Source organism: Echeneis naucrates, chromosome 16, assembly GCF_900963305.1.
Source record: "Echeneis naucrates chromosome 16, fEcheNa1.1, whole genome shotgun sequence".
Taxonomy (NCBI): domain Eukaryota; kingdom Metazoa; phylum Chordata; class Actinopteri; order Carangiformes; family Echeneidae; genus Echeneis; species Echeneis naucrates.
In genome coordinates this window covers 14002404-14026855 of record NC_042526.1, presented here as the reverse complement: position 1 = coordinate 14026855, position 24452 = coordinate 14002404, and the positions used below count along the sequence as shown (strand labels likewise).

General features: G+C 40.6%; 1 protein-coding gene across 1 annotated transcript in view; it reads left to right on the top strand.

Annotated features, from left to right (window-relative positions):
- The first annotated feature begins 3462 nt into the window (after nt 1–3462).
- The window catches only part of megf11 (multiple EGF-like-domains 11), a 48696-nt gene continuing 27706 nt past the window's right edge, over nt 3463–24452 (top strand). Inside the window, 4 exon segments of the mRNA XM_029522461.1 lie at nt 3463–3560; nt 4727–4828; nt 5235–5335; nt 9550–9642. Coding sequence (XP_029378321.1) covers nt 3463–3560; nt 4727–4828; nt 5235–5335; nt 9550–9642 — 394 coding nt within the window.

Genomic DNA, 24452 nt, shown 5'->3' with positions numbered 1-24452 from the left:
GAAGAGGCATCCAGGTTAGACCAAAAGTCATCTGACGCGTGTGCGTGTGTGTGTGTGCGTGCGTGTGTGTGTGTGCGCGCGTGTGTGTGTGTGTGTGATCTTTGTTCTCATATGCTGTACAAAAGAATGAACGGAAGTTCACTTGGACTCTGTGTACCATTCTAAAGTGGATTACCTTTCACAAATCAAATGTTAAAATCCACACTAAAGGAAATGCCAAATCTATTCAGGCATAAGAAAGACGTCTTGTCCTTGACATTCAGATTTTAAAGTCTCCAGGCTGTTGGTGCAACATGCTGTGCTGCAGACCAATATCGGCAGTAAGAGAAAAGCTCTAACTAGGTACGATCCAGCACCAGATGTCATTGTGACTGCGGACGAGTGACTACCTGGACAGAAGATTAGATTATTTTTCTCTCGTACCTGTTTGATGACATTGAGGAATGCACATGTCCTGCTGATATGGGGCTTGCAAATCCCAACAGATCAAGAAATAAAAGTAAAATAAAAAAGAAAAAGACTTGTTAGTTTAAAATCAATAGCTCTTTTTAAATTTTCATCAAACATAGGTCTCCTAATGCCCTCCTAGGAACAGACATAGCGGTTCCACCCAGCTACAATAATTCTCCACTGTCTCAGTGTCCACACAGCTTGGTCCAATCAATAGTTCACATGCTAAATAAAAATGTTGAATAATGTATTTAGCTAGCTAACAAAAGATGATGTGGTTTTTTGTTTTGTTTTGTTTTGTTTTGCCCTTGTTTACATCTTTATTTGGGCTTCAGGTGATAAAGGGCAGAAGAATCTCAAACCTGCCCTCTGACCTTCAAGAGGAATCGTGAAGAGCGGTGTAGTGAGCGAGATGATCAGCACATCAATGTCCTCTTCCCACCTGCATTATCATCGCTGTAACCCATGTGTAGACTTTGTTAATGAATACAGATAATGTGATCCCGTCACATTGTGGACAAGCCACTCGTCATGTTTGAAGTGTGAACAGAGTTCATTGCGTTGACCCTCTTGAGTTAATGTAGGCTTTTATTCCTGTGGGTAACTTTAGTGTGCCTGTGGATACCAGGTAGGAGGGACATTGGAAAATGGAATGAAAACTGTGTGGTCGGATGTGGAGGCTGCGAAGAGTAAATTGGCCTTTCAAGAGAGGCTCTTGTGAACTATACCCCTGTTGAGGTCCTTGATCCCTTAAGAAATTTATGAGTTTGTGTGCACACAAGTGTGCCAGAGCAAGCAGGCAAGCCTATGTCTTCTGTGTGTCATCATAAGCTCATTATTTTTCTTCTCTCCCATAGATCTGCGACCTGCCATCACCTCTCCCAGCAAGTGTGTGTGTCTGAGCACAGCGGCACTTCTGTCACTTTGTGCTTCCAGGGCTCCCTCAGCATCTGCAAAAAAACACCCAGGGACCACAGGCTGTAAGATTAGGTGAGTTTAAGGCCACGTGCCTCCGGCTATTAGATCTGTCAGTGTCTCTTTCTTCAAGGGCTCTGTAACACTTCCTTCACTTGCAGCCATTACCCTGACAGCTGCTAAAGCCCCCGATTCACTTGATCTTGCCACATATTCAGATTAATCCTAATTTTATCACCTTTCTGTTGCTCTTGCCACAGGCTTGTGGCTAAGACTGTCTGAGGTTTGACAAATGTGACATGACAAGTTATGATGTATCCCACTTGTCTAGAACCATTTGGAGAGATGACTGTGGTCTAATCACAGGAGCAATAAAAGCTTTCTAGTCAATCAAGCGGGATCCCTGTAGTATTTAACAGGATTGGTTCAAAGAGGGTCCAGTCCTGAATATGAAAGCAGCCGTAGCCTGTAACACGTGTGTTTCTTGATTAATCATCCTGTTAAGGAAATGAACATGACTTTAACCTCTGCCTGTGCAGACGAACTGCTACTTAAAGGAAGTGGAGGCCTGATTGATTTTCTTTCACATGTGAGTGAACTACACGCAGCTATCAATGTGGAAGATTAGCTGAACATGTGAATGCCGGTGTTATTGGATACAGTCACTCAGAAATATCGAACTCATCTTCTCTAACGCCCCGCAGAACATGCAGAACACACACATAAGCTAATGAATACAAGCATACACATTATCTCTGTCTCTCTATCTGTGCATATGATCGCCACAAACTGAGACACAAAGACAACTTTTTTTTTCATTTTTTATTTTTTTTTGCATTGATTCTCATGTGTTTGTTTTCGCCTCTCAAAGGGCCACATTGTGTTCAGCGTCCTGAGACAGATCAACATAAATAAAATACAGCTGTTACAGCCGAGGAATCACATAATGCTGTGTGTCGCTCATGGCGGCTCTACCTTTGCTATGTCCACTGATCCTATGTGCTGTTGCTCTGTCTGTGTGTGTTATGAAATAACCTTCTGCTCTAAACTAATTAACATCTCTGTCACTGCCGCACAAAGCCTTGATCTCTGTTACTGCTCGCAGAGCATGCCGGTTTTGAAGGTCTTACTGAAGGAGACATACGCCGGAGCAAACACTTAAAAGAGCAGTGGCACGTGTTTTGACAATCCAAGCCTGCAAAGAAAGCACTTTAAGAAACCAGCTTGACATTTTGGGAAATGCAACAAAAACTACCTATGAGTGTGTCCAACTGTGTGTGCAGACAGAAAGTGGAGCATATCTCTGACTTGCATCATTCGTGTGAATTTCACTGCCGGGTGTTCTGTGCAGTTTGAGTTTATTTGCCCCAAACATCTCATGTACCAACCTGTCAGAGGTTAGCTGTAAGATACTAATACATATACACACTAACCGTACGTGTTGGATTGTGTCTCCACAAATTTGTGTACTGCTCAGCTTTTTGGCTGATCCCTGAACTCATCATGAACTTCTGCTCCCTTTGTCATTTATCTCCAGTCTGTGTCCTTCTTCCCCTCGTCTGTTCCCATTTATAGTATCACGCTGATTCATGAAGTTATGGGATGTCTGCAGAGACTCTGCTCAAGTTGAACCATTTCCACCTCACATGGTTGAAGCCCTCTCTGTTTATGCGGCCCCTAACCCTAATTTGTGCCGATTTACTGTCTGTGTATGTAGCGTGTATAATTTAGACTGATCACATGGCTAAGCTTACTATTTAAATGCCTGAGCCTTCGAGGTGCTAGTAGAAGGCCATTTTATTTATTTTTTTTTATCACAGCACAGAGTCACACCAGCTTCCCTGCCTCTATCTTTGTGCTAAGTTATAGCAGCTATCCAGCTGCTGACTGCAGCATCATACTTGCTGCACAGGCATGAAAATGCTGTGCTGCTGATCGAAGACAGGGATAGACAGTTAGTAAGTGTATTTCCCCAAAATGTTTAGCTGTTTCTTTGAATGCTATGATTTCCAAGAACAAATATTTTAAAGCCCTACATGGATCCTATATTTGAACACCCCTTTCTTAATTTATTTGCCTCCTCTCCCAGAGTGAAGAATGGGGTCATCTGTTGCCCTGCTGGCCCTGCTCGGCCTCACCACTTGTGTAAGGAGCCTGAACCCGGATGACCCCAATGTCTGCAGCCACTGGGAGAGGTGAGCGTGTATTGTCTGGTGTTGACCACAGTGCATCGAATTTTCGATTTGAAAGAGTAGTAATCTGAGAGAACCAGCTCCCACGGCTGATGCTGTCAATCCTGGAACTTTTTTCACTGCAACAGCTGCAGCCGTTTTCCGCTAAAGTTTCAGATCTATTCTCAAAGTCCATACATGAGTATCGATCTGAGACGGCTGAAGTCGCCAGGCTCAGAGAAACCGGAGAAGTTGCAGCTTCAAATGAAATGCGCAAGCAAATTGATCAGTGTGCTCTCGTTCCAATCAATCATGACAGCCATAGGGCCTGAATAATTATCAGTTGTGCCGGCTGGTGTCACTTTTGAGAAATAAGCAGGAATAATTTCCAACCTCATTGCAAAGGGGTGGAAAGACGTCGGTGAAGATATATTATCTGGATTATCACTTGACCAAGGTTAGGGTACTTAAGGATTGTGGCATCAAAATGAATTCCCTAAGTGGGCTGTCTTCATGGCTTTGTGGTCCTCTGGTATCCTCAGATTACTGCTGAGGACATGCTGCATATATCACACATGAGACCCACCTAAAAGCTCCTTTCATGTCTGATTTCAAATGTTCTTGTTTCTTTTGTTTTGTTTTGTTTTGGTTTTTTTTTACCTTGGCAAAATTATATTCCTTGCCATGTTCAACTTGATTACAGCTGGTGAATTCAAATCCTTGTTTAACTCAAAATGACAACTCAATATTATAACAAAGGATAGCTCATGATCTAAAAGCTAAATGCCTCAGGGATCATCAGGAGTATTGACCTTTGAATTATTCATCTGCTACTTGTTATTACATAAAGTATAACAACATAATGTTTGGCCAAAGTGGAGAAGTTAATTGGTAAAAGCAGTTTAATAGAGGGGTTGGTGTCTGAAGGGTCTATATTAAATAGCAATTTTGTGAAATATTGAAGAGTGTAACTGTTATTTAAATGAAATGTTCTGTGAACTCCAGGGAAATTGCTTATGATGAAATTGCCCAAAATAAATTCTTTATGCTGAAATTTAGTCAAGTACACAACTTAAACCAATTAATTAACTTAGTTTTAGGAGTTTTCTCGGGAAGTTAAAATAGACTGTTTCTCCGAGCAGGGAAAACACAGAAACACTACTTGTTGTCCATGTTTCTCTGTCTTTTAGCTACGCTGTGACCGTGCAGGAGTCCTACGCTCACCCATTTGATCAGATTTATTACACCAGATGCACGGACATTCTCAACTGGTTTAAATGCACAAGGCACAGGTACGTTTCTCCTTGTTTGTCCTCACATTCATTTCATCAGAACCAAGTCTTGGTGGGCCACAATGAATGTCCATTTCAATGTTGCTGACAGTGAAGTAATCAGAGCCTGGGTGTGACTGTAATCATGTTATAGTAAATGATTTAATTACTCCATTAAGGTTTATAGTGGGCATCCAACTAAATAAGTGCATAGAGAATCATGTCTTAAATGCTGACTTTAATGTATGAGTGTTTTATATAAAATGCTACTGGCCTCTAGCTCTTATCCTCCTGTTTTACTCTATAAACTTCCTCAGAACAACAAGCTATTATGAATTGCTTTGTTGGACTATCTGTGTTTTGCTGCCCTTCAGGAAGGGTCAAAGTTTCACGTCATGCACTTTTCTCAATGCGTCTGTTGTTCCAGGATCAGCTATAAGACGGCTTATCGGCGGGGAGTGAGGACCATGTATAGGCGCCGCTCACAGTGTTGCCCTGGTTACTTTGAGAGTGGAGACTTGTGTGTCCGTGAGTGTTTTTTATTTATTTTTTTTGGTTTGTTTTTTTACATCCTTTGTCCTCACTGATGACATTTAGAGAGAAGGAGTAAATATTAGAACTGATACTTACTGTGGCTGATGTGCAGATAGAGCTACAACTCTTTGGCAGGCCACCGCCGCCCCTTTCCCCACCGATTGTCGCCCCCACTTTAGTTTGATCCTCTTTATCTTGAACAGCCAACCACTACCTCCGCTGTTAGCATCCATGTGAATTTTGTCATTCAATGATAGCGCTTGATTTAAATCGGAGGAAAAGCACTTTAGACCATAGCCCCTGTACTCTGGCTGCAAGAGCAATTTAATACAAGTTGTGTCACAATGAGAAAAATTAACAAGCCAAAAGGATGCAGGGTACAGACTGTAGGTACAGCAACCGCCATAAAACCACCCTGGAGTTCAATAATATAAAACGAGCAGAAGCGGTGAAAATTGAGATTGGAGCAATATGCTAGTAACAATCATTCACTGTCATTTTTATAGCTTCATAAATAGCCATCAATTTCTATTTTTAGCGACTCACATCAAACTGAATATTTTTGCACGTCGGCCAAAGAAAGATACATATAGCTTGTGAAAGCTACGTTTTTGATATTTTCTCCTCACCTAATGTGTTCTTCCCTTTATATATAAATAAATAAATACGATTAGGACCACACTTGTACATCTCCCTACATCTTCAGCTGCATAAGGGACATACTGATACGGTGATTGAAAAGTTGTGCGGGCTTGCACTTGCCCTTGTCTGAGCTTTCCCAGCCTCAGGGCAGGAGTGCACTGGGAAGCCTGCAAACCAGCCAAGAATAAAAGCTGGTATGATAATCTAGGGCTCTGAAGGCGTTTGATCAATAATGCATCCATTAACCAGTTTTTAGGTCATTAATAGTCTTTTTAAGGAGTTAACCAGGTGAATCTCTGAATCAAGGAGGCTCCAGTATACGAAAAATATTTTTTATTTTGATATTATGTAAGCCAGAGAGAGAAAACTCACCAGTTTCACTCTCCCCTTTAACCCTCTTTCAGGTGAAGTAGTGAGACTGAGTTGATAGGGGCCGAGAGGGCAGCTTTGCTTTCTGCTGCCTGTGCGAACTGTTCCACCCCTTTTAATCCTAGCACTCTCACTACCAGGATTAAGAGATTTGTTCTCCCAGAGCTGTTTTGCATGCAGTGACAAAAGGGTGCCCCCCTTTGTTAGAGTAAATCGACCCAAAATGTACCCAGTTTGTCTATTTCTGGGCCCTTTTTGTTTACCGAATGTGAAATATCCCCTCCCCTTGTGTATTGTTAGTTTAGTTTTCATGAAGCCTGAAAATGTTTGAAGAGTGTTTGCCTTTTAATCCTGCCTGTGTTTTCTTTTTGTCTTTTTTATATTATTTATTTATTTATTTATTTATTTTTTAAGTGGCACCACATCAGCACTCACATTAACTCCAATGGGAAGTGGCTAAATGAATCATGGGGATATGCAGACCTTGAATGAACCATAATGATCCCGCAAATAAGCAGAAAGAGAATACCTCCGACAAAATCACCAGAATAATCTTTAAGGATGTGTTTCTTTATGTCATTTCCTTCTGCATTTGGATGTGATAACTTCATTTTTCCACAGCTCTCCAGTGTAAGTTGTAAGTTCGATCTATTTCTCATTAATTAGTGGTTGAAGTTTGTGACCAGAATTTATTAATTCTGTGACCTTTTATCTGTCGTAAATCATTACTTTAATCTGTAACTAGCCCATATAGAGGATGTGAGGAACTAATTTCCCTCCTAATAAGCGTGATTATTACAGTTGAGAAAGAGGAGAGGAGCTCACTAATGACAACAGTAGTTGTAATATCTTCACAAGCTGACAGCCTCTTCGGGGGCATGAGTTCCTCATTTTACAGAGTATTTAGGCCAGATGACTTCTGCGTGTCTCCTGCTCGTCCAGTGCTGCCAGATGGTTTTGAATATGTCGGGGGCAGAATTAGTTGGGTTGTGATAAAGTTTCAGGCCGCAATATGCTGGCACATTTGAGTTTTGATGAACTGGGAGATGATGAGATTTTCAGAAAGGAAGACCGAACCTTTGATTTCTTTTCCCACTTTGGCTTTGTTGCTTTTTTTCTTCTTTTTTTTTTCCCATGCTTCAAAGATATAGTTTTAAAATAAATCATCACTGTGCTACATAGAAGCATGTGGAAGAAGCTCCAGAGGAAATTGTTTGATATGTTCTGTGGGCATCCGTCTTAGATTGATTTAACCGTCAACTACGTCATATTGTTCCCAAAGTTTTACTTTTGTTCTACAAAACAGTCTAAATACACATATTGTAAACAGAAGCTTTTCCAAAACACAGTCAGACCAGAGGCTCCACGACTCTATTTATTCATACATTTTAAAAGACTCTAGTTTGACTGGGTAAGAATATTAAATTTATTAACACTGCATGACAATCACCAATTAGCTACATTGTTCCCTGTTCTGATAACACCTCTGCATAATGAGTTAGATTAGTCTTTTATCTAGATGAAAGACTCAATTTTCCAACAGATTCCTTAGACATGAGTTAAGCAGAGTGATTCATGGATTTCAATTAAAATGAAAGACCTACCTCCTACTTTATTATGCCATCCCTTCAGTACCCCGGTTCAGATCTCAGGAGAAGGTTGCGCTTTATCCTTACTCCCATATTCAAAACTTCATTTCCATATTTCTTTTTTTTCCCTGAAGGATGTGACACATTTGCATTTCCCTGTTCTCGCTGATCAGAATTTGATGATTGAAACTAAATGAAATCAACTCATCATGGTGACATTGAATTTGTCTCCGCTTCTCTTTGAATACTCTGCACACTGTGGACTCATTGATTGGAGGTAGTCGATCTCACACCTTCGTCAGCACAAATGGAGCTCTTCCTCTTTTCTTTTCTTTTTTTTTTTTTGCTGGCTAACGGCAATTAGACAGTTTCTTGCCAGACTACTGATGCTCAGAAATCAGCCCTGAATTATCTTTCAATCTCTGGTTTACCATTTTTGCCATGGGAGCATTTCTGAGATTAGCTTGTGGGTGTTTGGGATTCACTCCTCTTCTTCCACGCTGGCTGCATCTCTCCTGCTGGCAGTGAATCCTAATCGAAGCCTGATTGAGTGATAATCTATAGTAGCAGTGTTCTGGCCTGCAGCCAACTCCCGCTGACCTCTCCGCCTGCCGGATGAGTACCATGGTGTTGCACACAGAGCTGCAAAATCAGCCAGAGCTTTTTTTTTTTTTTTTTTAATAATAGCAATAAAAAAACGTGTGTCCCGTTTTTCTACTTTTTATTGTAAAACATTAGGAACTAGGATTTTTTTTTTATTTTTTTTTGGATGGTCTAATCAGTCAGCAGGATGGACTGTCTGTTCTTCTGCCCTTGGATTATGTATCATCCCTCCACAGGCCACTGCCTGATTCCCATCAGGCAGGGTTTCTCTCCTGTTGTACTGGCCTGAGTGCCTCCTTCCCCAGATAACAGCCTGTCTGTTTTATACCTGCAGGGCAGATGACCTTGCCACAGATATATTTATGCTAAGTGTCTATTTTTGTGATAGGTTTCCATCTTAGGTCCTCATTTAAAAAAAAAAAAAACAAAATCCTCGTTGTTCACTTTATTATCTAGCTGCACCAAACTTCCAGCTCATGTGAACACACTCCCAGGAATACTAATGCCGACTCAATCAATTGGGTGCCGTGTTGCTCAATATGAATGATCAAGAAAACTGCACACTTAGTAAACACTGCAGTGCTTGGACCTGCTACATTAAAGCATCACCATATGACAAAGCACTAGCTGATCAAATTAGAAGGGATTTACGGCTTGTTCCTTCACGGCTCAGCCAGCTGATAACAGCTCATAGTGGAAAGTAAAGCTATGTGATGAACCAAGATGTTGACCAAGAACTCAATCTCGTAAGAAATCATTTAGTCCAGTGCCAAGCAGCGAAGATGGATGTTGAATATGAGTTCCATGGTGAAGATGTAGTCCCTTGATAATATTACAGAGATATTGAGGGTCCAATTTTGTAGGGCTTTTTCTTTCAGCTGTTATCTTAGTGGTTTTCGTTATGCTGTTTATTGGCAGTTTAATGATGTTTTACAGTCTGTTTCTTTGTGCTAACACCAAAGTATATACTCCACTGATGAAGGAACATCTGTGTGTGTGTCTCAGCTCTGTGCACAGAGGAGTGTGTCCATGGTCGCTGTGTCTCTCCCGATACATGCCAGTGTGAGCCTGGATGGGGCGGTCTGGATTGCTCCAGTGGTGAGTGCACTTCACTTCTAAATGCAAAATCAGTCACTTAGACTCATTTAATCCTAAAAGGCATTCACAGCCAGATAGTCCATAAGACTTTGCTGTGAATCTGTTTTTGCCTCAATATTCGTCTATCTCAAAGCTGCTCAGCTTTGTATCCTCTCTTCTTAGCAAACACAGCCAATGGAACAGGTAAGTCACAATGAATTCATTCTCATTTGCTGGAAGTGGAAGTGATTTGCTTGATGAATATAATGGATGGATGGATGTTTGCATCCCCCCTGTGTCTATGGAGTTCTCTGTTATGGTCTTTATCATGATTAGACTGGTGCCTATGACTTGTTCAGTGGAAAGATGAATTAATGTTATGCTGAAACAAACCATTGCAGTGGCTTTTCTGTTTTCTGGGGTGACTCCAGCTTCCAGTGCTGGATGGGGGACCGAGTTAAGCATATCCAGCCTGCAATCAGCTAAATGCTGAGCGTCACTGAGGCCAGACAAAGAGGAAAGAACCTGTTTAAGCCTTTTGCCGTATGTGTGTCCACAGGGAAATGATGAATGCGGGTGCAGCCAGTCAGGACAGAGATAACACCTTTCTGAGCCCAAATCCTTCAACAGTCTGCTCCCTGTGCTGTTTAGTTGTTGCTATCAATTGCGTATTTAAGAATGAGTAACGGGTGCAAAAATCAAATCAGTAGTGTTATTGTATAGATCTATGGGTTTTCATTAGCAAGAGAGCCATTCAACTGATTAGCAACTGTGTGTAAATCAGTTGCTCTCTCTGCGGCGCCAGTCCATTGGAGCTGGATTCATGGGCTCAAATGACAAGCTGAGCTGTTTACTTCCGCTGCTCACTCCTACAGACTGGTGAGGGTCCAACGGGGAGGAATGTGAGGTTCAGGCCCCGCATGGACTCTTGTCCCACTCTTGGTTGGTTAGGAGTGCAGTCGTGTGTGCCTTTCAGCCTGCAGGTGCTGGGCTAATCCACCTTATTAAAACAGACTTGATGATTGAGACAGAGGCATTATTCATAACTTTAGATTTCCATACCAGGCATGATTCCAGGCTTTTTCATTTATGAGCTTTCATCTGTAGAAATGAGGAATGCGTGCCAATTTTTAAATTAAATCTGCCCTCTTTTTCCTTCGTGTAAATGGTTCAGCATGCTTTTCTTTTCTTTTCTTTTTTTTTTTTTTGTCTTTCACTGTAAATTTTACTTTCAGCCAGCATGGACAGGTGATTTGAGATTTACTCGACCTCATGTTAACGGATGTAGCCTTCATATTTTTGCTGAGCACACCTACACAGTCAATGCCATGGTTTATTTGCTGCTTTTTTGCCGCCATATTGTTTGGGTCAATCCATCTATGAAAGAAGCCAATTCCATGGTATGATAGCTGGTGAGAAGGCAGGATGGGCTGCTCACATGATGAATAGTATGTGAATATGATTTAGAGAAAAAAAAAAAAAGTGTGTCACCAAGGCTTGGAGATGAAGAGCTGTGGTGGGATGCTGAGCAGCCTAAAGCTGAAGTGACAGTCCTTCAGCCAGTGATCTGGAGCTGGATCAAAGGCTTGGACCTCATTTCTGGAGCAGCACCCACCAGGAAGCAGTTTTGTATATGGGTCAGGTGGTGAAAATAAAGAGTCGGGGTGTTTGTGGCCAAAGAAGAGAAGGAGATTAGGTGGGAGAGATTCAGCAAGTTGTTTTGGGAGGGGCAGTAAAGGCGAGGGAAAGATACTGCGTGTCTTTCCCCCGCTGGTGTCCACCTGCTGTAGCCAGAGAACATTTCATCCCTTTGTCCAGCCTGAGGCGACCGTCCCACTGAGACCGGCCCTATCTTGTGACCTGCCTGGAGTCCTGTAGTGTTTCCTCAAGGACACACCAGTAGATGTGACGCACAGATAAAACACAACAAAAAGGGATGTTTGCTGCTGACTGTTGTCTGGCTCGATCTCTGTCACATGTGGATTTGGAGCATTGAGAGTTGAGGCTGTAATGGCTAATGATTAATTGCTGCTGTTGGTATATGTGATTACTCCAATTGTGTGATTAAACAAATTGTGTTTGTGGTACGTGGGCTTAAACAAGTTTCTCCAATTGTCTCCAATGAAATTCTTTCTTTCTTTTTTTTTTCCAAACAGCTCGGGGCTCTTAAGAGTGTTGTGACATGTACCTGTTAATGTTTATTTTTTGTCTGTTTTTCCTTATTCTGCGTGCGTTTTCTGTCACTTTACCTTCTGCTTAGTTTTATTAAAATGCACTGAGCTTGTGTCCTCTGTGCCACTGTTTCTATTTTGTTTTGTCAGTAGAATTTGTCTTTAAAAACAGCATTGTTCTCTGCAGGATTTGTACCGTGTCAAAAAAAAAAAAAAAAAAAGGCCTTAATGATGAAAAACTATTGGGCACAATAAAACACAGATGGCAACAATTGTTGTTGCACAATTCAGATAGATGGAGCTCTCCTTATCGGGCTGAACAGCATGTCTTTAGTCTCCTGAAGTAGCAGCGGTGGTGTGTTCTGGCAAACTAGTGATATTACTGGTTGCAGTTTGCAAAAAAATTGTTACTCCAAAGAGAACAACACGATATGAGATGAAATGGGAAATCAAATCACTGTAGAATGTGAAGAATTTATAGGATGAAACCGATGTATATATATTTTTTGAGAATCTAATGAGTTTTTTGGGGTTTAAAAATAGACTTTACTTTTCTGCAGAGAAGTGCCACAGTCCTTTTACCTTCGTATCTGTGTATTTTCCAGCAGATGCGTTTTAAACCTGCTTGATGAGTCTGTCACCCAGAGCCACTATATACTACAATAATAACAGCTTTCAAATAATGATAGCGAGAAAGACAGATGTATGTACAACGTGTATTTAACTATGACTGCCATCACCTGTTAAATATTATGTGCATCGAAGCAGTATCATTGATTTCATGTGCCTCAGTTGGATAATGACAAGGTGCTCAGGGAAAAGGAACGTGCTTAAATACTCTTTGGAGGTTTGATTTTTACATTTACGTCTGTCTGCCTTCTTGGAGTTTCCTTCTCCTCATTGGGTGGAAATGTTCGACCACTTTTGCAAAGATTCTATAAATCAATGCTACCGAGATGCATATCTGAAAAGTCCAAGGAGTAGTTTAGCTTTGTTAACTACAAACCATCTTCTATGTTCTAAGAAGATATCTATCACACTTAATGGTCAAAGCTAATGTGGTTGGTCAGCCGTGGTCCACGAGGTAGCACATTCCTCCCTAATGTATTCAAACAGGAGGGCAGTCAGCGCTGTGGGTGCTGCACACATGGTTAATTGATGAATGTAGCCTATGAACGCTTGTTCACTTTACATAATGGCAGCTACATGCTACTTATTTATTGTTAATTATCAACTAAAACAACAGCATTAAAGACTATTAAGGGTGTGAATCAGTTATTGGCTTCATCGGTGTTTTTAACCTAGTATGTTGAGCCATGCAGCAGTGTGCGAGAGTAACTAGACCAAAAGCGTGTTTTCATTTTGGTTTGATAAACACCCTTGTGAAAAGTCCCTCAGGCACCCATCGGTATGTGCACATTATTCCCAGAATTGCATCTGAGCCATATGGTTCCTCTCGAATCCCACAGCAGCAAGACATTGACATGCAATGCTGCCAAAGACCAGGAGACTGTGAATTGCAGTGAAAGCGACGGAAATATTCACACAGATTTACCCTCACTAAACGCATCACTCCAAATGTCTCTCTACTTTCTCTCCAAACTTCCCTCCCCATTAATTCTTTTAAGAGTTTTTTTTTTTTTTCCGATTTAACAGAGCTCAGTATTTTTGTGTGTCTCAATGTACGTGTATCAATGTGCATGTGCCTGCCTCAGTGTGAAAGCGCCACGTCACCTTTCTGTGGGATTTGATGTTCAGGTTTTAAAAAAGTCTAAATCAATTGAATTCCTCATTATACAAACATGGTAAGAGACATTTTGGGAGAATGATAAATATTCTAGCTGGACCACTCTGAAGGGGGTTCCTGGCTGCTTGTAGCAGTTGATGCCAACTGCCCTATTCGTTTTGATAGATCAAAGTGCCTGGGCAACCAGATTTCTCCAGGGGACAGAAGATTGACCGATCTATAGAACCTCATGGAGCACACTTAACTGCTCTATATGTGTGTCCATGAAGCCCTCTTGCTTTGACAGCATGTTTTTTCCACAGTACACTGAGCTCCTGGGGAGTGTTGCAGCCAGTTTATGTACTGCCAAATATGTGACAGTATTATTTATTTCTCCAAAGCACAGTTCATTTCTGACTCCATATCACAGTGAAAAGGAGCTAGCGGAAGCAGCTTTGCTTAGTTTCAAACCTACCTCAGTTATCACATATTTGCACTGTTGATGCTGAAGACAGCTGTGCATTAATACACACATATTGATGAAACAAGAAATGACAAAAACTTTTTTTTTTTTTTTTAAATGGCTTATCAGATGCCAATATAATGCACAGTGGCTTATGATACTCTGACCTATTGTGTGTTTTGGTGGTGTTGATGAACTGAAAAAAAAACAAAACAAAGTAAAACAAGCAGGAATGTTACAATATTTGCGTTGGACTGATCATTCGCTGAACATTAATTGGCGAGGTGCTTGGTTAGGTGCTTGTGTTATGATCCTATATTTTTATATATATATATATATATATATATATATATATATATACGGTTTGTTTTTAGCTGTTGCTGTTTTCCTCTGTCCTGGCATCCCCACTGCACCATCAGATTGGCCTCATTCATATTAATGAGCAAAGTGCTTTTTTAGGGCAGGGTCGCAGTTTGGCTGACGCCGTCTTCATTACTAACTAAGAACTGGTTGCACGTTCAAAATAGTTTTTATTAAATATTCATAGACAGCAAGACATAATTCTTATATAACTGTATGAGCCAACTATACAATATAATCTGAATACATTGAATTGTTGAAAAACTAATACTGTTCAATAATGCAAACTGGGTAGATTTTAAATTATACTTCTTAATGGAAACAGTACATCTCGAGCATTATGTCAAAGATGTCCGACTAACTTATCAAATAGTGTTGGTTCGGCCAGCCTAATAAGATGTTTATTCTTATTTTAAACTACAAATACACTAACTCTGACACACACACACACACACATTTCCTCTTGTTTGCATGTATCATAATCATTCATCCGTCCATTCCCAGGTCACGGCATATATAGTAATAAATTAGAAGAAAAAAATTATGTCAATTACAATTTTAGCGTTCACTTTGGACTAGTGGATGTTTTTGTGGCTGGATTCACACTTATGTTGCATCTGGCAACCACACAGTTCGCATCTGGCAGATGGAGTCGTGCGGTTCTGTCCATCAACAATAGTTGATGGCGAGGCTCCAACAAATGTAGCAATAGTCAGGAGCAAAGTCAGAAAAGAAGAATAAACTTGTAAACCCAAACGTTAACAATCAATGATTCAAAACACAGAATAAATTAGTTATGGAAATGTTGCACAGAATTACCAGTTTCACCTCAAGGATGCCCATGGTGAGAAAATATTTACTTAAAATCTTTTTAGTTTAACTTTGGCCTTGCCAACTTTTTATCATTTTTTTGTTTTTGAGCTGGCAGAACTAATCATGTGACAGTGTTGATTTCTTTGATTGGATTGCAATAAAGATATTGCCTAGCAGCTGAATTACTAATGAAACAAAATGTACTTATCAATATGTGAACTAGTCACTCTGTAGAACCTGCGAAGGATTTTGCACCCAAACTGTCTAATAAATTCATAAACAGCTGCTGCAGTGCGTTGGTTATCTGCAGTTTAGACACAGGCAGTGCTGTTGGCTGCTGAGCAGAACAGACTGGCCCATGTGGGTGAGGATGTCACTGCTCAGTCTCTGACAGAGATGCTTCAGGATGAATCTTGGACAGTGTTGCCCCTCAAATCTTTCCCTGTATGTCTCTCATGTGACTTATGTGCAGCGTAAATCACTGTGCCCAGACCTCAACAGAGTGATGGCAAGTCCACCAAATGAATTGTAGTGCACCCACTGTGGCTGGGAGCCCTCTTTACTGCTGACAACACACACACACACACACACATGCACGCTCACTCTTACACACACACAAATGCTGATCATGAACTAAATACGATTAAAATATTCTTCCTGAAAGCAACCAACACAATCTTTTGAAGAGGTTTTTGCATTAGCATCATGCATCAGCGGGTTTGACATACACACACACACACACACACACACACACACACACACACACACACACACACACACACACACACACACACACACACACACACACACACACACTTATCTGTAACATTTTCTGTACATATAAGCTTCATTGGCCCAGTATGCAGATTGACTTTGCCCAGCTCTGAAGATTTTTTTGTACCATCCCATTAAGCAGGATTTATTGTTCCCCAAGAACTCACTGCTCCATTACCTTTGGGAGAATGCCTAAGTGTGTGTGTGTGTGTGTGTGTGTGTGTGTGTGTGTGTGTGTGTGTGTGTGTGTGTGTGTGTGTGTGTGTGTGAGAGTGAGTGAGCGAGTGAGCGAGTGAGCCACCTTCCATGCATATAAACCAATGCATATCATGGCATATCGTGGTGATGGTTGTATGATACAACCTCCAGTCCCGCTGGTCATTATCACTATGATGTTTGTCATTAGTCAGTGAAAGAGGAGTAAGAGCTCCGGGAAGTCACTAGCCCGCTCTGAGACTGTGCATAGATGTCTTGATTTAATAAGGACATTAAAATCCTTATCTCTTGTCCTTAAGAGAAGGTCAGTGTGTCCAAAATAGCTGAAATGCTATGATAACAGTTTAGAGAGATAAGATATCTCCTGAATACTAACATGGAATAAAGCCGTTTTAGGCTCATTTCACAGTCCATAAGTCACACTTGATTTTGTGGTCTGTTGTCAGTTTTATGGAGTTTGTTTCCATACATTGAATTGATTTTTTTTACTGACCATTGCTTTTGATGACATTTTATACAGTTCAGTGTGTGGCGGACTTATTATCACAGACCTGATCTAGTTTGTCACGGTGTTTTGTTTTGTATTTCTGCCCAAGGGTGCCAGATCTTCTCCATTAAGCCCGCAGTGTCACATTTTATTCTCTGTTTTGACTGGTGCACATCCTTTCAAAGCAAAGCTGAGTCTTCTTGTGGAGAAGCTTTTACAGGACTAAAGAGGTAGATCTACTCAGCATAATATGATGAAAGATAACAATTTGAAATTGCCTGAAAGAATATAATTTAATTAACTTTTTTTCTCCTTCTCACCTCACTTATCATCCGACTCAGTGCATATGCAGTGATTCAATACAAGTAAAAAAAAAAACCATATATATAGTTTTATTTTGTAGCATTTTTTCTAATTGTTACAATACCCTAAAATCATCCAATTATTCACAATTTTGAAAAAAGTGCAGTGGAAAAAAGACAGAATATATTTTAGAAATATATTCTTTCGCTTATAATATCTTGTTAATCCATTCAAGACCCTCAGTGTGACCTTATGATCCCTTGTGGGGGTCCTGAATCCCAGATTGGGGCTGAGGCTATACACATGAAAAATCTAATATTGTATTTTCTTTGCTAAATATTTGTCATAGACACCCATTGTATCTCTTGGGACCTTGGGTTTGTGATCATTGTAGTAAGAATAATAGCCTGAGGTGTAACTCTATTCTTAGGGATCATCACACTCATTTGGGTGCTGTGTTGCAGCGTCCTTGGTTCGCTTTGGTAGTGGGAGCGTATTAGCAGTCTTTCTTGGATCTTCTGGTGCACCTGCAATCTCCTGATGTTTAACCCTGGACTTCATTGGAGTGTTGCAGTGATTACAGGCCGTCCTGAGGGACATCGATTGTCCTGCTCCTCCCAGGCAAGCCCCACACAATGCTGACGAATGAACTCGTGGCCCTGCCAAGTCCAATTAACTGTCAGTGCCGCATCGACGAGCTCCTCCGTTTGTTGAGAGTGAAGAAAAACAAACTTTTAATCAAATTTGCCTCCAGGCCCTAGGGTATTTGGGCTTCTGCTTTGCATTCCACTGTGATCTGCCTCGCCTGCAGTTGTGCCACCCTCTCAGAAGGTTATATTGCATGTTGTTTGTGTGAGATAACACAATGCTGTGCACCTTGCTTAAATGGCAGTGCTATCTTTCCACTGTCTGTGACTGATGAATCATCTCGCTCCAGCATCTTAATATTATACAACCACAGAAGACTAGGAAGTTAGGTCAACTCATGCAAAATTCATTCACCCACATGGGTATTGTTTTATATTAAACACAAAACTTTGGTGTGTGAAATACACTTGCAGCAGAATATTGTGTGTTTTGGTTGTGAGTTTACTGCATTTTGTCACTGCAACATGCCCCCCCCCCCCCCCCCCAGGCCTGAGTGCACGTCAGTGTCTTAAATGTCTGTAAGCACCTTTGACTAGCTGATCAATAAAAGCTTAGGTTACAATCTAGCAGAATAGTGTATGTGTATACACACACATAAATGCATTTATTTATTTTCAAAAAACATTACCATCCCCACAAACACCCTCCACTAATTCTACCAAGGTCAAGGTCAAGATAAACAACTCCCCTCTTCCTTGATTAGAGTACTGCAGACATTAAAAGCCCAGAAATTCAATTAAATTGGTGGCTTTTGCCACAGAAGAATTGCAAAAAGGACAGAATGCAAAAAGACACTATCGCAGAGCTACGTGGAACACACTAAGTGGAACAAAGAGATGTAGCCTGGGATCCAAACGTTGACAAAAGGGCATCTGAATGATAACAATCAAAGGAAATTTTAGAGGAAATTTAATCATTACCAGACACAAAGACGCATTCATAAGAATCCAATCTTTGTCGTACAGAAACAGATCCAAAATTAGAGCCACCCCCCGCCCAAAAACAAACAAACAAGCAAACCAAGAAAAAAATAAATAAAAAATCAAGGTCAATTGAATGGGAGCAGCCAAGCATGTGTCACTGGCCAATAAGATGTTAGGTCTGAGCAGAAAAAACAGACACATAGGAGTTCATGGTGTCCTGTTGCACTTCATTAAGACCTTTCAATTCAGATTAGGTGGAGAAAAGTCAGAAAATGCTGACTTACTTGCTCAGGAACCTGAATCCTCAGAGCAACCAATCCCCCCTGGGAAATTTGAGTTACAAAGAAACTTGACACCATGTGATTATCTCAGCCTCACACTTTAAACATTAGCTTGGATTATGATTCGGGGAGTCACTTTCATTCCAGGCGATGGTATACTGTAGTATGAATGACAAAATCGCCCTCCGCCACGGAACAAAAAGAGGGTTAAGGTCCATGGATCAATATCACTGGTTCTTGCCTTGACTCTGAAATAAGGTTTTGGATGGAAATTTTTGTTTGCTTCTATTTATCCTTAAGCTAGACAACATGAGTTTAATCAAAATTGACCAGTGATTAAATCCCTTGTTATGCTTCCTTTAAATATTTGAATTACTGCTCCTCCGCTCATAGACTAGATTCAGGATTTATGCTCCACGCTGTCTGGAGCTGGAACCTCCTGCTCTTCCCAGATGGCTCAGTTCATTTCTAAGCTGCCTGTTTAATGTAACTACAGTATCCTTTTCTCTCACCCTCTCCCTGTCACTCACACACTCTTTCCTTTCTGCCTCTGTCTGTCTCGCTCTCACACACACGATCCTCCCTAAATTGCTGTTGTATACTTTTCACTTCTCTTTGACTTTGAGAATCGAGGGGAATAATTCATGGGCCTAGTGAGTTTCAGAGACTGGGAGAACAACACTGCTTTCACAGCCAGCAGTTCATTTGAGAAGAACTCTGGGTTTTTTTTTTTTTTTGCGGGGTAGAAGTCTCCAAAGGGCCCAGATTATCCTGGAGAGATGATGGTATAGAGGAAAACGCCTTAATCTACAGTTTTTTTTGTTTTTAATCAAAGGCTGGAGATGTTTTCCTCTTTCATATTGTTCCAGCTATCTCTCCATGCCGCACTGATGCTTTTGACTCTTAATCGTGCATAACGTACTGCTGTGGATTTCATACTTACATCGTTCACAATATTTTCCAAACTCCACTGCTAATTTGTGGTGTTATTTTATGCTCTGCTATTCCACGCATTGCCAGCTTTCAAATAAATATCAATGAATTCAGCAAATGTCTTTTTTTTGAAAGTTAAAGTGAAACTCTCCTGGTCTTTCTTTTAGCTTCTCTCTTGGCACTTTAGATCACTTAAATGCACCAAAGAACACTTTATGATCGCAATAACAACTTGATGGAGGCCAGTGGAAATGCTTGCCTCCTAACATCCCTCACACAACATAGTACAGCGCGGCAGGCTGTTGGCATTACTGGTGGTCAGGCAGGTAGAAACTCCCTCCACGATTTATGGCTTAATGATGAGCATTTGCATAATGTGAGATCATTAAAAAGCAATTATCCTCATGTTTGTGTTCGTGTATGTGATCCTGTATTGTTGGGATTAATTTGGAAGGTGGATGGGCGTCCTGATGCACTGTCTTCACACTAAATCGTGTTTGTTTACAGTGAGGGACGCAGCCATACGATGTGACAGGTTGGATGTGTAAAATTGTTGGTTTGAGTCAACAATTGACGAGGGCTGTTTGCTTACACAGCGCTCCACGGAGAGAAAACAGTCAAAGGCACACAAACAGAAGAAAATAATAACCTGCCCTGAATTTGCATTCATACATCTCCGTGTTGAGTGATGGGTTTTAGTGCTCTTTGACTCCAGCTGTATTATTTCCCCACAGAGATACCGGTTCAGGTAATTCAAATAATCAAATGGGTGAAAAAAATGACTGAAATTGTGAAACTGTAAATGTTTTCTAAGTGACTGGTTTGTTTTTAGTCATCCACATGAAAATATAACTTTTGAACGCAAGAATGGAAAAACCTGACTATTAAATCTGTCATTTTTCTCAGTAAGCTCATTTCTTCAGTCATTAATTCGGGTTCTTTCATTGTTGCAACATAGATTTGAACTTCTCAGAGACTTCCCATTTTTCTGGAAATAATTTTTACTTCGAAAAAAAAAAAACAAAAAAAAAAACGACACCTTTTTTTTTTTTTTTTCCTTGCATAAATTCATGGTGAACAATACTGGATGAACCTCGGGTCCAGGACACATTTATTTTATTTTTGGGGGTGTTAAGCCTTTGTCTCACCTCTCTACCCCCAGAGCCTACAGGTCCTGGGCACATTGTTAGTAATTAACTGCATGGAACCAAACAAAACAGATATTTCACGTTTAATCTTTCGCAACAATATTGTCAGTGAAATTGTGTCAACAATGATTTTGAACTCGATGGAGATTTTTGATCTTTACAACCACAAAACACAAATCACACGCACACAAAAAAAGGCAATTTTACCAAAATTGTTTGGAGCAGTGTTTGATTCATAATAGAATATTTCAATTAAATTCAAAATAGAATAGTTATTCCACCAAGAAAAACCATTTCACTGCAATTAGTGTGTCATGATTTTTTTTTTTTTTTTTAGTTGAGCCATAACTGCGGTTAAATTGCTCACTTTGACAGTCGCCTTTCAACCCAAGAAAGAGTTGAGAATTTGGTTCTTTTTTTTTTTTTTTTTACCGGTGAGAAAATGGCAGGTGGTTGCTAATCTGTGGGTAATTTATGCTGAGGGACATGCTCAGGTAAAAACATGCCATGGCAGATACTCTAACTGTAGTAACGCACATAAAAGTCTTCTTTCTATTATTTAGATTGTCGTCAAAGGGAAATCTTTCTGTTGTGCAATGCTGAATTTAATGTGGCGTGTGCCACTCCTGGCCTGGCAGGATGACATGTTGTCTGTACACTGTGGCATGCTGTGCGACCACAGATTTTTGTGGTGTTCAGTGAGGTGCCAAACAAACATCCTTTTTTAAAAAAAAAAAAAAAAAAAAAACCTGCTATTTTCTGGCACATACATGGATAATTGATGTCACCTCAATGTTACAACAGGCTGGTTTATAAAGTCTCTTTCAAGCTCGCACCCCCTGATAGCAAGTCCTACATTCACCTGTGAGCCTGTTTGTTTGCTGTGTTTTGAAGAGAAGTAAACTTTCATGTTTCACGTTGGACCCTCCACATACAGTTAATTTGACAATAAGTGGTCATCTGTAAATGGACTGGGCTGGATTTTCTGTGTGTCTGGAGCTGAAGTCATCCTGTGCACTTTGAGCTGCAGTCATCTGAACCATGCGCAGAAACTGAACAGCTTTCTCTGGGTAACAGCGTTATTTATTAAGACCACTCATGCAAATCAAGTCAGCAACAGCTCTCTAATGAGGATACCTGAAACACAATAGACCCTCACAGTGCAGCCAGGCACTCCAAATGAAATCAAGTGCAGGGGAAAGAGTGCACTGCGATATCACTAGTTTAGTTCAGCACACCAGAGACTGTGTGTTGAAGCACTGCAATGTCGCCAGGTTTGGTTCGTCATGTCTTGATTTTGATGTTTCAGTTCACTTTCTGTTTCATCTGGCAGCCTTGGGAATCTCTATTTTCATTCATTTCATCCTCTGACATTTCAGAAATAGTTATTATGAAATGGAGCACCTGTCTTTTGAAAAGCGTTGTGTTGCTTCTCATTGCATCCATTCTACGTATGACAAAATAAGATGTCAGGCTTCTAAAGATCAGAGGATTTGCCTTCTTTATAGATATGGTTCGACCATTACATTTACCTCAAGACATGCAATGGCAATGAGGGTGCGTTCATCTTAAGGCACATAAGTATTGACAAAGCATGTATTTCAAATGTAACATTAATCATGCGTGAAGGGTCCCCCTCCGTTTACTGGATTATTGGTTCATAATAATCGACAATATGATATGTAAGAATGGTTTATTGTTGTAGGGCGGTGAGCTGGGGTTAATACTATCTGCTTCATTTGTTCTATGTGATATATCATACAGCATTAATAATATATATGATGTATTTTTTAAAGTGACCTGTAAGTGCAGCATTGATGTAAGAACAATAAAAGTACAATCTTCGCCTTTGAAATATATTACAGAAATATAAAGTGCTATTAAATATAAGTTCTCAGGAAAGGCTTAGTTATTTTCCCCCATTATTTGTGAGTACAGAGAGGCTGCAGCACCACGCCATAAAATATGGCCCTGAGGATTCTTTGACTTTCTCATGGTGTTGCTGGGAATGCCCCTACTGACATTATAGGAATGTCCATCAGTCCTCCACTTTTTGGCCACACCCCTTCACATCGACTTCTGTTGCCCCATGGCACACTCTACTTCATCCTAATTAGAATTAATAATTGAAAATAGGAAATCAATGTGTGCAAATTAAGTGGGGTATCAGTTGTTTTTTTATCAGGTTGACATTGTTGTGTTTGTTTGGTTGTTTTTTTTGTTGTTGTTGTTGTTGTCGTTTTTTTTTTTAGGCGACCTGTCTGCCTCGTGACTGTTGTGTCTTATGTCCGTGTTGGCTTTATTTATACTCCAGTCGCTGTGTATTGGTGTGTACTGTAGATAAATGTCCACCTCAGCCGCGATTGCTTTTGTGTTGTTGTCCTGTGGCGAGAGAGCAAAAGCCTTGTTTTGTGTGGGACAGGGTGAGGGATAAATTATTAATTGGAAAGAGCAGTGGGCTGTGTAACAATTTGCTCATCCAGAAGCATGAGCCGTGTCAGGTTCTGTTGAACAAGTGACTGGTTTACTGCACTGAAGAGAAAGCATTTTTTACAGCCTGCTTTTATATCAGCTCAACACAGCCAGCTTTATTAGAAGGAGAGGCCGTTCTTTTAAGTAGCATCACTCTTAAGTGCTTGTTTAGAATAAAGCACGAATTGACCTGGTCTTGTCTGCCTAAGTCAACCATTAGCATTGGTAACCCTGTTAGAGCTGCGCAGCAGGGGAGACAGCTGGCACCTGCAGGGCCCGTATTGATCCAAGTTCACATCCTTAAGAGAACTTAAACAAATGATCAGATCCTACATGGGATAAACAACAAGGCCAGACTTTTTAATCAGTAATGCATGGATTTAAAAGAATCAAGTTATTTACTCATTAGTTCTGAGGCTCCAAATAGGCAACCGTCAGATCTTGTTGCTTTTTATCTCACTGCAATGTGGAATCGGGAGGAGGACATGGTGCTTTAAAGTGACCGTCTCTGCTGAGCGTCTCTGTTGTGTTGTGCTCTTGGTCCTTTGCTGCTTTCACCCCTCCAGGGGAAATATGAACGCACAGTGGCTCGGCTAAGATGAATGAGGGCAGGACAAACGGCACGCCCAACAACAAAAGCTGCAGTATGCTGTTATTCCAATTCAGCAGAACTGCCCCCATGACTATTGGCACTGTTTTCTGTGTATTTAGAAATTCATTTGTCAAGCTCACAGGTATGTATGTAACTGTTCTTGTCTTGTCGGGTTTTCCTGAAGACTAATAAATAACGGTGTAATAGGTGTCAGCAAAACATGGTGGGGGCAGTGGGGACTGTTTTGTCGGATAGGAGCAGCTTTTGCAGCCACGGGTTTAACAACACTGCGAGACATTTGTCACTCATTGCAAATTTACCACTTTGCACAACAATCATCACTTTCCCTCTAGACCCTGGTACCAGTCCTGCATGCTTTTCACTCTATTAGTCTGCATCATTGAGTCAGAGAGCTGTGATGAATAGCTAGATGTCGAGTTGTTCTTTTATTCAATAACTCCCCTAACAAATAGCTCACGCTGAATGAAGAGCAGACTATTGCATGCGCTTGTGTCAGCTAA